The sequence below is a fragment of the Sceloporus occidentalis genome, unplaced genomic scaffold, assembly GCF_023333645.1.
Source record: "Sceloporus occidentalis isolate IW3139 unplaced genomic scaffold, rSceOcc1.0.p SCAF_1, whole genome shotgun sequence".
Taxonomy (NCBI): domain Eukaryota; kingdom Metazoa; phylum Chordata; class Lepidosauria; order Squamata; family Phrynosomatidae; genus Sceloporus; species Sceloporus occidentalis.
Window position 1 is genome coordinate 182,530,740 of NW_028316981.1, and position 15,558 is coordinate 182,546,297.

Consider the following 15,558-nt stretch of genomic DNA (forward strand, 5'->3'; position numbering starts at 1 on the left):
GGGTATTTCAGGCTTGGCCCCATTTGTTTGTCTTTCTGGCTGTCCACCATATACTTAACATTCTTCCCCAGCACCTCCTCTCAAATGAGTTGGTTTTCTGCCTATCCGCTTTCTTCCCTGCCCAGCTCTCCCATCCGTACATGGTGATGGGGAACACAACCACTTGGACCATCCCCACTTTAGGGCTCAGCTGCATATCTGTACACTTTAGGATCTTGTCTAGTTCTTTCCTGGCTGCCTTTCCCATTCCTTAGTCTAGATTTTCTTGACTGCGGTATCCCTTCTAATCCAGGGTGACCAGACATCCTCCTTTTCCATGACATGCCCTATATCAGTGGTTCCTAACCTTCCTAATGCCACGACCCTTTAATACAGTTCCTCATATTGTGGTGATCCCCAGTCATAAAATTGCAGTGTCTCGGTTCCTAAGACCATTGGAAAAATATGTTTTCGGATGGTCTTAGGCGATCCCTGTGCCCTATATGTTTCCACCTTCTGTCCAGGAGGAATTCCAAAACCTCTGAGCACAACTAGGAAGCATGGATTTATATTTATATGAGTGCTTCTAGCTTTTATTCGACCGTGTTCTCAATTTTTTTTTTGCATGAATGTCCTCCATTGTGCAGTGCCTCGTCCTCCTTGGCAATGAGGACATCTGTTTCTGATCCATCTTTGATCTTAGGTAGGGGGAAATCTTTGACTATTCCGATTTCCTCCTTTCCTGGCTTGGATTTCTGTATTAGTCCATCTTTTCTTTGCTTTGCTTTTATGATCCCAAACTCTCCACCCAACATGGCTGTGTGTGTGTGTGTGTGTGTGTGTGTGTGTGTGTGTGTGTGATTCCCATCCTCCCCATCACAAGCTCAGTCTCACCTTATCTTTATCTTCTTGGGCGTCTCCCCTCCCAAAACCCCTGCTAAACCTCTATCTATGGGGTCTGAGGACCAGGACCTGGAAGGGAGGAGACCTAGGGTGGGGAGGATAAGTCGGGGAGAGGGGTGGGGGCGAGGGGAGGGAGGGGACTCCTTGCCACCGCCGACACCGATTATGTCACATCGATCGGCTTCTCTGCAGCAGCTCAAGCAGCAACAGCAGCTTCAGAAGAGGCGAGAGCCGGAGATCTGGCAACAGCATCCTGCTCAGGTAGGGGGGCAGAGGAAGTCCCTTGCAGCAGGACCCCCAAAGGGCTGGGGATAGGGGGGGTGATGGGGAGAGGGATGCCAGAGGGGGGGATTCCCTGGGAGGTGTGCTACCGGCTTCCCAATGGGTCTTTGTCAGAATCCGGGAGGGTGTGTGTGATTGTGGGTTTGTGTGTGCATGTCTGTTTTTCCTCGATCTGGGCGTGAGGGTGCCAAGATCTTGGGTTCAAAAGGAGCTATGGGGCAGGATAGGGTCCCTATGCCCCCAAAGCTTGCATCCATGATAATGCCCCCACCCATCTCTGGTGGGCACGAAAGGCATGGAACCCCACTTGCGGGGATGGTGCATGTGGGAATGCCACTCCCAAATCGGAGATGCTGGAGGAGAAGACTGGGGTCCACAACTAGAGGTCTCCTCCCCACCTTCCCTCACCGTGGCATCTGGAGGGTTTGGGGGGCTCCTTGGGTGTGGGTAAGGGGTTGGGTGCGAGATGCCTTCTTTGGAGATGATGGAGGAGATGATGCCAGAGATGTTGTGGGATGATGGAGGAGATGATGCTACAGATGTTGTAGAATGATGGAGAAGATGATGCTTGTTGTGGGATGAGGAAGGAGATGATGCTACAGATGTTGTGGGCCCACGCCCCACACTTGTAGGGTCTGCTTGGGGAGATCTGCCCATGGAGGCTGCCTCTTCTGCAGATGGTGTAGGTGTGAGAAGGGGGGAGGAGGGTTGTGGGTACCACTGGAGCACATACAAGGCAAGTGTGTGTGTGTAGGTGTGCGCAGGTTGGAGAGAGAAAGGGTATGGGAAGGAAAGAGTTGTGTGTGCTGTGGATGTGTTTAGAGGGCTGGGGGAAGGGGATCTGTGTGGGAAGGAGATGAATTGTGTAGATGGGGGGGGGGCGGTTATTTTCAGCAGCAACAGCAGAGTGAGGATGTGGAGTGGTGGCTGGAGATGGAGGAGCATGAGCCTTAAAAGGGTGTGGCATGGTTTGGATCCAGGCCTAAGACAGGAGGTTTCAGCCATTGCTATCCTCAGGGATGGAGAGCCAGCAAGGAGGAGGAGATGGCCTGCCTCAGGCGGCATTTGGTGGAGGGTGGGTGGGAGGAAGGGACCAGAAAAGAGCATAAAGTTGTCCATATCATGCAATGAATAGGGTTCCCCCTCTTGGAGAATGGGGCTATGGGGTGTGGGGTGGGATGAGGAAGGGAAAAGCTGCCTAGTACTGCAGGGAAACAACCATTTGTCCTTTCTGCCTTCGGGAATGCAAGGCTTGGGGGCTTCTCTGCGTTGTTGTTGTTGTTGTTGTTGTTGTTGTGTGACTTCAAGTCATTTCTGACTCATGGCAATTCTACGGTGAACCTGTCATATGATTTTCTTGGTCATGTTTGTTCAGAGGAGGCTTGTCTTTTCCTTGCCCTAAGGCTGAGAGAGTGTGACTAGCTCAAGGTCACCCGGTGGGTTTCCCACTGAGGACACCACCAGCACGGTTTTTGGAAAGGGTCCTTCCTGCCTGTTTGGAGGGAGGATGCTTGGGAGGAAAGATGGCAGGCTGTTGTGCCAGGGAGGAGGCACCTGCTCTGAGGAGAAAGCCTGGCTCAGTTTTGGAAGAAGGCGCTGTGTGAGGTGGTACCTGGTATCATGGGGCTGGAGAAGGTGGTACACAATCCCCACCCATGACTTTTTACACAGACACACACACAGCTCCTCTTCCCATCCCATGAGTTCTGTGTGTGAGGAACGCTACAGACATGAGCAAGAGGGGAATCTCTCTGTTTCTGCCTCTGGTTAACAAGTGTGTGTATGTGAATATAACCTGCAAGAGGCTGTGGCCCTCCTGATGTTGTGGGGACTGCAGTGCCCATCGGCCCTTGCCAGCATAGTATGTATGGGGATTGAGGGGAATTGCAGTCTGGAAACAGTGGGAGGGCTGCATGTTACTCATTCTTAAATAGAGGGTTGTGCACCCATGTATGAGATTCTGGGATGTGTGTTCATGTGTTGCTCCTTTGTGTGTGTAAGAGAAAGAGATGGGAAGAGAGGCAATATATATGTGTGCCTAATGTCATGGGTGGGGGTTGTGCAGCCTTTTGGATATTGTTGGACTGCACCACCCAGCATTTCTCACCACTGGCTGTGCTGGATAAAGATGCTGGGATCTGCAGTCTGATAACATCTGGGGGGCCCTTTGACTCCCACCCCTGACCTAAGTGAAAGGGTCTGCAGGTGTGTCCCATGGCATTACTTTGTCCAGATTTGCAAAGGGTGTGCACAGGAGGTGTGGGGTGGAGTGGGGGCAGGGGTGCCCAGTGGATGTTTCCATGAAGTCAAGAAGTTCAAGATACCATCTTGTGCAGTGTGATGTCCTGGTGTTGTGTGCTCTGCATGCATGATGTGAGCAACTGGTCCTAGCTTGACTGAAAGCTCAGCCTGACTCAGCCTGAGGAAATGTTGGCTGAGACCTGGGATCTTCAGTGGCCCAAGGAAGCCAGATCTGCAGCTGGAGAGGCAAAGAGCTTCTGCCCCAAGGAGCGTTTTTCTTATCTCACTGCCAAGGAACTCCTTGGCTTTCCTGATTTGCCAAGTCAGAGGCACAAATGAGCCAAGACACTTCTGTTTCCCAATGAACACCTGCCAGCTTGAGAGTTGGATATTGAGGGCTTGTGCTGCCTGTCTCTTGCTTTGCTTCTTATCCCAAATTGTGTGTCTGTGTTCTGCCTGTACTGGATGGTTGTTGTTGTTGCTCTTGTGTGCTTTGAAGTTGTTTCTGACTTATGGTGACCCTACGGCAAACCTATAACAGGGTTTTCTTGGCAAGATTTTATTCAGAGGAGCTTTGCTATTCTCTGAGGATGAAAGTATGCCTTGCCCAAGATCACCCAATGGGTTTCCATGGCTGAGCAGAGATTCGAATCCTGGTCTCCAGAGTTGTAGTCCAGTGCTCCAATTACTACACCACACTTGCTCTGTGTACTCTGTGTCCTTGATAACGTGATCATCTCATGAACTTGTTTCCTTCCCAAGCTTGGAAAATCGTGTTTTTCAGACTACAACTCCCTAGAATCCCCACTGGATTTTGTGAAATTGCCATCCAAAAATGTAACTGTTCCAGGCTCTGATGTATGTTTATAGAGCAGTGGGTTTAGCAGATTGCAGCTTTCTGATTTGTGTGGGCTTTCCTGGCAACTGGATGATTGTTGCACATGTCTTTTTGTGTGTATGTTGGAGAGATTACATGTATCTGTTACATGCATGAGATGTTTGGGCAACCTGGTGATGATTACAGTCAGCCCTTATTATCCATGGATATTTTATTCATGGATTCAATCATCCACGGTTTGAAAATACTTTAAAAATATACAAATTCCCATAGACAAACCTTGATTTTGTCCTTTTATATAAGGGAAACCATTTTACTGTACCAATATCTCTAATGGGATTTGAGCATCCCCAGATTTTGGTATCCATGGGGGGTCCTGGAACCAAACGCCAGTGGATACCAAGGGCCCACTGTATGTGTGTTTCTCCATGTGGGTTACATGTATCTGTGTTTGGAATGCATGTACATATTAATACATCGAATGCTCTGTTGGTACCTGGATATTCAACCTTATCCTTTTTGCAGGATCAGGGCCATAACCAAAGCTTAATCCCCAGTCCCAGAGCCCTTTCAGACTACACAATTATAGTGCTATGATTCCACTTTAATTGCCATGGCTACATCCTATGGAATCCTGGGACTGGAAGTTTAGGGAAGGGCATTCAGAATGCTCAGCCAAAGAGGTCCTTTGGTTCCTCAGACCAAACTACAAGTCCCAGGATTGCATAAGATGCAGCCAGGGTAACTGGAGTGGAGCCATAGAACTATAATTGTATTGTGTGAAAATGACTCCATTTCCAGAATGTGTTTAATTATGGCAATAAATAAAGAAAGGATGGTGGGATTGAATAACTACATTGGGCAATATCTTTGTTAGAATCAAACAAATTGCCACAGAAAAATGTGCCACCTTTGAACCAGAAAGTAGACACATTGTAATGTAATCTTTCAATTGTATGTTTTGCTTCCTCTAGTCCCCAAAGTTGGACCAATGTGGCAAATCATCATTTGATTGTGATTTCCTGCATGGCAGGGGGTTGGACTGGATGGCCCTTGTGGTCTCTTCCAACTCTGTGATTCTATGATTCTATATTATTATATAGTTAATATGAGAGTTCCTTCAAACATGGGCAGAATGCTGCTCCTTTGCTATTGAATAATGCACTTGTGAAGGGAGGTAAATGTAAACCTCAGACTTGAAGGTTGCATCCTTCCAACCAAGCTTGCTTGCTTCCTCTTCTTCTTTTTGAAAAGCACTAATCACTGTCTGTTCATTTAGAGAGTGAGGTATAATTAGCTACTTAGTTACATATAAATATTTATGTGATTCATTTATTTCATTACTTTCTTTGGAGCAAAGCACCCATGATCAAAGCATGGACCCCTCTTGCCCCATCCATGGGAGCAAAGTACAGGAAAATCCCTTCTTTTCTCAGCATAAATATGCAGGCATGAAACCTTGTTTAGTTCCATCAAATCAACTATTTTTAAAAAAAGGCTATGCAATATTAAGACCGTAAGAGAGAGTGGGGTGATGGTAGTACTAGAAAGAAACTCCACCAGCACTACATCTCCGTCAAACGTCTTGGACTGTCTTTGGATTTGGGAGGCAGGGGGAAAATTTTGGGCTTCAGTAATACTTTTTTTCATTGTCCGAAATAAATTAATTATTGGGAACTGTGTCCGAGAATATTTGTAGTGGGTTGCTCCTTCTTGTTGCAGTCTTCCTCTGACACTGCATTAAGATTGTCTAAATGGGATTGATAATGGGTGGTCAGAAATATGTGATTAAATTTATTTCTTTAATGTTCTTTCCCTGCCCTGTCTATTTGATTTTATCTTGCAAAACAGAAAAGAGAAGGGACTTAGGCATCCAACGGGTGAAGATGAGAGGGGGACAAAGCATCCAAAAATATAGCATTTTGGGGCTCAAATCCACGATAACTCCACAAGCCTTGAAATGAGCAGATACCCCAAATTTGGGGCTTCTACCAGTTGTGGCTCAACCAGAGAGCGCCGAACAGCACATGCATGCACCCATACACAATGCATCCCGCCCCCAGCAATCAAGTGGACGTTTATGAAAATTAATGGAAATCAAAAGCATTTTTTGCCCTGAGAAATTGCAGGGCAGGCACTGTAAGTCGCTATTAAAGCCGGGCAAATGAATGTGAATAGGAACGTGTCTTGCAGAGTTAAATATTCTAAAGCTTCGCTGGAACAACCCTATGATTTTGATTTTCTGGTGTTCAGAAAGCGGGGGGAGGGAACCCATTTGTAACTTCTCTCTTCTTCTTTTTTTGGCAACTCGCTATATTGTTTGCCTGGCTGGCTAGCATCTTAATTAGGGAGATGCTATTTAATTATCACTTTCATCAGCCACATAACAAGAAGAGGGGAGTATTATATCCAAACACACTATTCTGCCATGAAGGGTAGCAATTTGCTTTTCTGCTTTCTGGAGGAAGCTAACCAGTCTGCCTCTCCCAGGCCCTGACAGGAGGCAACGAGCTATGTGTATGTGTGTGTGTGCGTTTGTGTGTGCACATGGGGTGTGTGTAGGAGAGGAGGGGCAGCAGGTGGCAATTGATTTACAGGAGGAATCTCTCTGAGGTAGGAGTTGTGGGGGATGATGGGGGGAGAGTGAATGGATAGTGATACGTTGCTGGGCAACCAGGAATTATGATTTGGAATGTCCCCCATCAATCCACCTTGTCAATACTGCTGAGGGCAGGACAGAGTGAAATACCAAGGCCCAATCTTCCCAGCTGTGGGGATGTCCTCTGTCCTGACCCTCAGCCCTTCAGGTTGTCAGATTTGTTTCTCACCCCCCCCCCCCCACGCACACTGTCCCAATAGGTTTGACATGGCCCTGCACACTCCCACCCTGCAGCCCCCTTCCTTAAATATCCCTGATCTTGCATCCTTTGCCTACATTAGATCTTTGTCCCTATTATTATTGTAGTCTATATCCATGGATTTTTAAATCCATGAATTCAAGCATCCACGGTTTGACAAAATATTTTTTTAAAATAGCAATAGCAAGTACATTTCTATACCGCTTATCAGTGCACTTAAGCAATAGCAAGTACATCTCTATACTTCTGATCAGTGCACCTAAGCACTCCCTAAGCGGTTTACAAAATGTAAGCTAATTGCCCCCAACAATCTGGGTACCCATTTTAGCAAACCTTGATTTTGCCATTTTATATAAGGGACACCATTTTACTACCTCTTTGTATAGAACAGGACTTGAGCTTCCACAGATTTTGGTATCCACAGAGGGTCCTGGAACCAAACCCCAGTAGATACCACGGGTCTACTGTATTACTACTACTACTACTACTACTAGTAGCATTTCTGTTCTGCCTTTTCCCCATATTGGGACTCAATGCAGCCAATAATGCTTTAAAAACATAGTGAAAAACCCACAATTAGAAAAACTGAAACACAATGAGACAATCAGAACAAATTAAAAGGAGGTTAAAACATACATCTTCCCTTCTGTTCCTCGAAGCACCCTTTGTTCCTATGGTTCCCCCACCCGTGTCTATTGGCTGCATTGTCCCCAGCCCTGCACGTCCTTGTGCAGCAGGCATGAAGGCTGAGGAGGTTTCCTTTTTCTCTCTAGGATTTCTTTTTTTTTTTTTTTTTTTTTGGATGGGGTAGTGTCAAAGGAGGAGACTGGGATTCTGCTTTTTTTAAATAAAACTTCTCCATCTGCACTGTGGCCTAGATGGATGGATTTATCCTAAACAGTTCCTGGGCTGTCACATCCATTGCACCCACACAGTTCAAGAGCCCTACCCCAGTGCTGCACCTGTACTGCCAGCCCTGTAACCAGACACAGGGTGACTCATCTCTTCTCTGTCCCTTTTTGTATCCTGCTTATTTGCCTGCCTAGAACTTCCTTGTCCTCCAACCCAGCACCTGCAGGAATAAATGCAGAGGAGGGTGGGGGGGGGGGGTGGCTGTATTCCCAGCGTATCTGTCTCTTCCACTCCCCAGCATCCTTGAATCACATGCAAGATAGAAAGTAATGCTTCTGACCCCCTGTGGAGGTCTTTCGTTCAGCAGTACCTATCAAGAGGCCTGCCAGAGGAGGGAGACTTTCTTTGTCACTGCCTTTTCAAAGCCTGAGGTTCGAAAACCTAGGTGCACTTGCACCCACACTTCTTTATAATGGACCCTGGAGACCAGGATTCAATTCCCAGCTTGGCCATAAAACCCACTGGGTGAACTTGGACAAGTGACACACTCTCAGCCTCAGGGGAAAGCAATGACAAACCCCCTCTGAGCAAATCTTGACAAGAAAACCCCATGATAGGTTCAACTTAGGTTCACCATAAGTCAGAAATGACACAACAACAACAACAACAAATAATTATTTTTACCCCACCTCTCTGCGCAATGCAGCCAGGGCGGCTTACAACATTAAAACCTATAATCCATATCCCACAAACCCACCTCCCATAAAATACAAACAATTTACAATATAAAACATAGCTTAAAATAATAACACTGGCAACCAATAATTACAACAAGGAATCAGGGATAGATAGGTTAGGCTTACTTCTGGTGGCCGGATGTGACTTTAAGGCACACAGCACACACAACAACACTGGAAGGGGCCCATCTCTCAAAAGACTGGACCCTCTGTTTACCAGCCTGCTCCCCCTTCCTCTCTACTGGTGTTGACTGCTATAAGGAGAAAAAAGGGGTCTTTGTATCTGAAAATGATAAGGGTGGTCCTGCCACCCTTGTTAGATAGCCAACTGCTTTCTTGTCTCTGGTCATTAAAATGGTGAAGGGTCTGGAAACCATGCCTTATGAGGAACAACTTAGGGAGCTAGGGATGTTTAGTCTGGAGAAGAGAATGTTAAGAGGTGATATGATAGCCCTGTTTAAATATTTGAAGGGATGTCATATTCAGGAGGGAGCAAGCTTGTTTTCTGCTGCTCCAGAGGCTAGGACCCGGAACAGTGGATGCAAGCTCCAGGAAAAGAGATTCCACCTCAACATTAGGAGGAACTACATGACAATAAGGGCTTTGGACACTGGAACACACTCCCTCGAAGTGTAGTGGAGTCTCCTTCCTTGGAGGTCTTCAAACAGAGGCTGGATGGCCATCTGTTGAGGATGCTTTGATTGTGAGTTCCTGCATGCCAGGGGGTTAGACTGGATGGCCCTTGTGTCTCTTCCAACTCTATGATTCTATGATTCTATGGTTAAGGAGATGCTGTGGGCTATATTTCAGAGGAAGGAGCTGGCCAAAACAACCCTGAATATTCCTTGGTTAAGAAAACCTTAGGAAATTCATAGGGTTTTCATATGTTGACAGGCAACTTGAAGGTGCATGAACATATAGGTGACCACTCAGGGAAAATCAGATCATTGAAAGATAGCAATCAGGTTTGCTGATGAGCTGAAAATGAGTATTGTAGATATGGTGAAATAGAAGAGGTGATAAAAATGTGTGTCACTCTGATGGTCTTATTTCAAGGCTGGGATCTTCCCTGGGGCAAGCTGAGGTATTCCCATATCATACAGGAGATAGGATGCCAACTGGCTCTGGTTTGGGGCCTGGAAAACTGTTGCCTGCACCTGAGCAGTGGTGTGCATCCCAGGAACAGAATAGAATAGAACAGAAATTTTATTTTTCCCCCACCTCTCCCGCAGGATCGAGGTGGCTTACAACACAATAAAATATACTATAAAACATTAAAATACAACAATGAAATAAAATACAATAAATGCAGCAGTGCAAAAGCCAATTACCCTCCCTCCAACCATAACCTATAATTCACAATAACATTACTAAAATAACATCTAAATTAATTAAAACAACAATCAAACGACAGAGAGATGGCCATCCTGGGAGAGATGGACCAAATCAGTGGGTGACCAAGTGAGTTCCTCAAGGAAGGCCTGTCAGAAGAATTGTGTCTTGACAGACTTTTTAAAGCTGTCAAGGTTGGTAATATTTCGAATCTCCTCCGACAGGCTATTCCATAGTTTGGGAGTGGCAGATGAAAAGGCCCTCTAGGTAACCGTTGCCAATCTCGTCTTTATTGGCTGTAGTAGCTTTCCCCCAGAGGACCTAAGTGCGTGGGATGGATTGTACGGAAAAAGGCGATCCCGCAAATAGGTTGGACCCAAACCATGAAGGGCTGTAAAGGTTATCACCAACACCTTGTACTGTGCCCAGAAATTAACAGGCAGCTGTTGCCTGGGGCTTACTTTGGATTAAAAATACATGGAACAGCTAAGATGTGCTTTGTATGTTACATGGGACAATATCCACATTAGTAACAGTAATATCTGGACCCACCTGCTTTCACAGTAGCTCCACTCTGTGCCCTTAGCGCCACCCACTACTACAATGTACAGTTGTGGATTGTGCAACTAGAACCCAGGACCCTTTCCAAGCTGGAAATTAGCCCCTGCCCTGGAAAGTTCCCCAATTAAGAGGCACCATTGTACAGGCAAATTGGATTCTTGAGATACCATCTACTGGGACATTCTCCCACCAAAGTCCCACTGAAATGAAGGAAATGTCTTACGTAGTTCACATTCATTTCACTAATGTTTGCATTTGGTCTTGCCCACCTGGGCTGATCAATCGAGCTGAGTCACTCCTTCTAAAGAGAAAGTAAATTTCTACCCAAACTAAAATATTCCTCCTCCCTCAATACAAAATATGCACACAGATCACTACTGATTTGTGTGGTAATTTCTTTCTCTTTCCAAGTATCCTTACCAATCTGAACATACACAATCCCACCAAGGTATCTCAATTTTTCTTGGCCTGCTTTTTCTCATCTCATAGTGCTAAAGTACACAAAATAGCATGGGAACACATACAGTTCCTAGTAGAAGACCACACCTTTTGGGCATACACTCCATAAAGTTTTTTTGAATGAGGCTAAGGAATTGCACTATAAAAAACTAACCTGGAAGCACTCTCTGCAGTGATAGCTGTTGGCTTCCTTATCTTACCCTACCTTATTTTATCTATATTACACTTTTCTCCCAATGGAGGACACAAGATGGTTTACAATATAAATTAAAACAGAATATAGTTGAAACTAAGGAATGATACAAAGGGTATTTTTAAACCCCCCACCACAATGATATTAAATCATTAATTTACAACAGTTTAAAAAGCAATTAAAAGACAATAATGACAATATTAAAAAACAGAGCACAAACCATTTAAAAGACTTTCTGCAACAGCCAGTTAAAGTTGAAAGGCCTGGGCAAACAAGAAGGCAAAATGATAACAGAGAGGGAGCCAAGCGAGCCTCTCATGGGAGGGAGGTACATAAGCTGGGGAGAATGAGGACTCCCTTGTGCCCTCACCAAATGTGCCTTTGATGGTGGCAAGACCAAGAGAAAGCCCTGCTTTTGTGTCAATTGGACAGTGATAGTACTTCAGGTTTTAGCTTGAATTTCAAATGAGCTATCCAAGGTGCTAGATTTATGGGTGGGAGGCTGAGGTCCTTTAAAGATCTGAGTAAGACCCAGAGTATATTCACCACCTCATTGGGATTGAGAACCATATACCTCCTGTCACAGGAAGACTCTGGAGCAGGGATGGGGGATTCCTCCAAGACCAGTGTGGGGTTCTTTGGTGGTCTTCCAAAAGATGCTGGATTCTGGCCTGACCATTGGCTTGGCTCATGGAGGCATGGTGGGAGTTGATGCACTTAACATCTGGAGAGCCACTATCTGTGCTTTAGAGGACTTCCCAAGTATTCCTGTTGAAACCTTTAGGACTCTGTTGTTTCATAGCCCAAATTGGCACTATTGTCTTTTCCGGCAGGCCTATCTAGATGATTTTCGAATTGTAAGTTTTAAATGATGAATTTTAAATGTGGATTGTTTTGATACGTATGTGTCTTAGTTGTTCTTTTAAATTGATGTGTGTTTGTAACTGGTGTATTCGTTGGTCTGTTGTTGTGCCCTTCCTCAAACCATGGAGAGAGGCAGATCAGAAATGATGGTGGTGGTGGTGGTGGTGGTGATGATGATGATGATGATGATGATGATGATGATGATACATCTGGGCCGTACCTACAAAACTGGACAAGAGCTCCTCATTTCCAGCATGTCATACAGTGTCCTATTTGTTCCACTCTGTGTATATGTGTGTGTGTTACATTCCTGGAGACAGACCGTTGTGGAGTCATTGAGACAGAGAAGACACCTTGCAGGAGGTCTCTCACGCTTTACTGAATGTGAATTCACCTGAGGAAAGATCACCTGTCACAACCACTAACAACTGTACATGAATGTCTGCTGTACGGACAGGTGTGAGGAGGATGAAGGTGTGTGTGTGTGTGGTGTTGTTATCTTCCATTTCTAAAGCTCAGTTGTTTGCTCCTTTGCTTCTCTGAATGGGCTCCTTCCACTGCAGTGGGCGCAAAGCCAAGACCGCTACTTGACTGGACAAATCATGAAGGAAGGCCTTGGCAGCTTCCCTCTGTAGCACTCCAGAGCCTTAAAGGAAGTGGGTCAGAACTGGGGGAAGGGATTGTGGTCTTGGAGACAGCCTTGTTCTGGGGCTTTACAGTCATCCTTCAGCCTCCGCTGCCATCACTGCTCAGGAATCCAGTCCCCAAACAATTGAGGCCTTGTTGCAAAACTTGCTGTGTGTTGTTCACTGGGGCAGCTCTTGCTGCCCCCAAGTTTCCGCTGCCCCACCCTTGGCCTGACCCAGCTCCAGGGCATCTTTGTTACAAAGGGGGCTTGATTGAAGCCTTGAAACTAAGCATGGTTGGTGGGTTGGCTGGTAGCATTGCCTGGGTCACTGGGAGTAGCCAAAAAGGCCAACTGGAATGGTAGTGGGTCTCATCAAACCTCAGAGACAGAGATTTATGGGCAGAGCTGTGTTTCTCCTGTTCTACTAGGACTGGGAATGAAGATGTTCCAAGAATTAGCTTTTTTTTTACACTGAATCTTTTCGCCCAGATATAGGAGGTCATACCAAGCTTGTTGCTGCTATTCATCCTCCAAATGAGTTAGCTATCATGGACATAACATTGGGTGAATGATTAAAACATTCTTTTTGCTAAAGAGCACTTGCAATTCCATGTTTCTTTCTGAGCTTGGATAGGTTATGTCTTTCAGTTACAACCCCCAGGATTCCCCGTCCAGCATGGTCACTAGTTGCCATAGGATTCGGGGAGTTGTAGTCCAAGGCTTTGACTGCATGCCATAGTTTTAATTGCTCATCTATGTCTGTAGTAGTAAAACAAGCATGTTTCTACCTTCTTCTTTCTTTCATCTGATCCTCATTATTTTAGTTGATTTCCACCTTATGGTGGCATCCTGGTAATGACATGCATATAAGTTGTGGTGTGCATGTAGAGTGATATTTTGGGGAGGGGGGAATGTGTAGCGAACACAGATGGGACCTTTGCACATACAGTTGCACATTAATGTACACAAAATAGCATGGGGACACACACTGCCTCTATGAATGACCTTTGTGCATTGTATATTTCAGTTTCACAATTGATTGCCAGCCGTGCACAGCAACCATTGATGCACAGTGTTGCACTGTGCTGGTATTCACTATAGGTACAGATATTCACTATAGAGGTTGCAATAAAGTCTGAAATGTACAAATCAGTGATACTTTATTGGATCAGCACCAAAGCATGCCGTAATAAATTGTTGTTGTTGAAAATACATCACACACGTTTTTGAACTTTTACTGGCTTCTCAATCAGGCAACAATGTTAAAATCATAGAGGGGAAGAAATGTGATAGTGTTAGAGACCTACATTTTTTCTCAGATGTTACTCTGTGGTCAATCAAGATGGTATTGACTCCCGACTCTGGAGACCAGGGTTCAATTTCCAGATTGGCCATGAAACCCACATGGGCAAGTCATATCCCTCTCAACCTTAGGCAAAGGCAATAGCAATCCTCTGAACAGAAATTGCCAAGAAAGCCCCATGATAGGTTTGCTTTAGGGTCGCCTTCAATCGGAAATGACTTGAAGGCACACAACAACAACAACAACAACAACAACAAAATGTCACTCTCCTGCCAGATATTTAGGTGACACTGAAGTGATGCAGGATCTCAACCACTGTGGCTGCATCCATACTGCAGAAATAATCCAGTTTGACACCAGTCTGACTGCTATGGCTTAGTGTTATGAAATCCTGTGACTTGTAGTTTGTTGTGGCACCAGAGCTCTCTGAAAGAGAAGGGTAAATCTCTCACAAAACTACAGTACCGAAAATGCCATAGCATTGACCCCTGGCAGTTAAAGTGGTATCAAACTGGATTGTTTCTGCAGGGCAGATGTTATATGGGTGGAAGTGATATAAAATGCACCTTTCAATGTGGTTTTGGATACAAAATGTCCCAATGGCCCATTAATTTTATGCCCCTTCTTCATAAACCAGGCCTAAAGAGAGAGAGTTCCATTCAACAGAGAACTGTCATCACATCTTTGAACACCCATCTGTAATGTTTAAGATACAATCCTTATTTTAAAGTTAAATTCCTAGCACTGCTGTGAGGTGGCCTCTTAATAGTTCCATTTTATAGACAGGGAACTGATCCTAGCAGATCAGCCTTGGTTAGAGAGGACTTGAATTCTACTGTTCTAGCTCCAGATCCATCGTTGTCTTACAGGACTTGACTACACAGTTTCATGAGACTGCTCTGAGATGGATTTTTAAAAAACAATAGGACACCAAACACACTCTTTCAGAAACTGGGGTCACAGAGGATGCAGCCATACTGTCAATCCAAGATGAGCCCTAGGGCCCTGTATACTGCAGCCTTTCATTCCCAATTACATAATCTAAAAAGGTTACCCACCCCCAGCCCCTGTTTATTATCCATCCTCATATATATGAATTGGATTTGGGCATTCTTTTCCATGATGTAAACACAAATTGGAAGAATGGAGAAGGAGAAGCTCACGGCTCTTAAATTCTATTTGATTATTTCAGTGGGATTGCAAGGGCAAAAAGCATTTTTATGATGCCACCAACCCACCTTGAATGTCTCTTGAGCATTTAGACTAGATTTCAGGGAACCTGGTATTAATTCTTAGCGCTGAAAAGAGAATGGATTTGGATTGAATGGTTGGGGAGGGCCAGAATGGCGTTAGAAGGCCAAATGCTCCTCATTTCTGGGAAGTGACTTGAGCGGTGACTCAGTAATTCTGGAAATGGTGTGAAGGAGGGAGATGGCCTTTTTGTGGGAAAGGGTGGCTTGTTCCCTTTTGTTTATATAACAGCGAAACAGTTTTCAAACAGATGATAAATTAATACTCAGTTTGTTTG

General features: G+C 45.2%; 1 protein-coding gene across 4 annotated transcripts in view; it reads left to right on the top strand.

The window, feature by feature from the left end:
- Positions 1 to 1,037: 1,037 nt before the first annotated feature.
- Positions 1,038 to 15,558, top strand: part of LOC149322981 (neural cell adhesion molecule L1-like) — a 109,994-nt gene continuing 95,473 nt past the window's right edge. For all 4 annotated transcript variants that reach the window (XM_089485762.1, XM_089485770.1, XM_089485778.1 and 1 more), the window contains exon 1: positions 1,038 to 1,143. In XM_089485762.1, the coding sequence (XP_089341888.1) occupies positions 1,048 to 1,143 (96 nt within the window). In that variant the 5' untranslated portion in view covers positions 1,038 to 1,047. The remainder of the gene's footprint in view (positions 1,144 to 15,558) is intronic.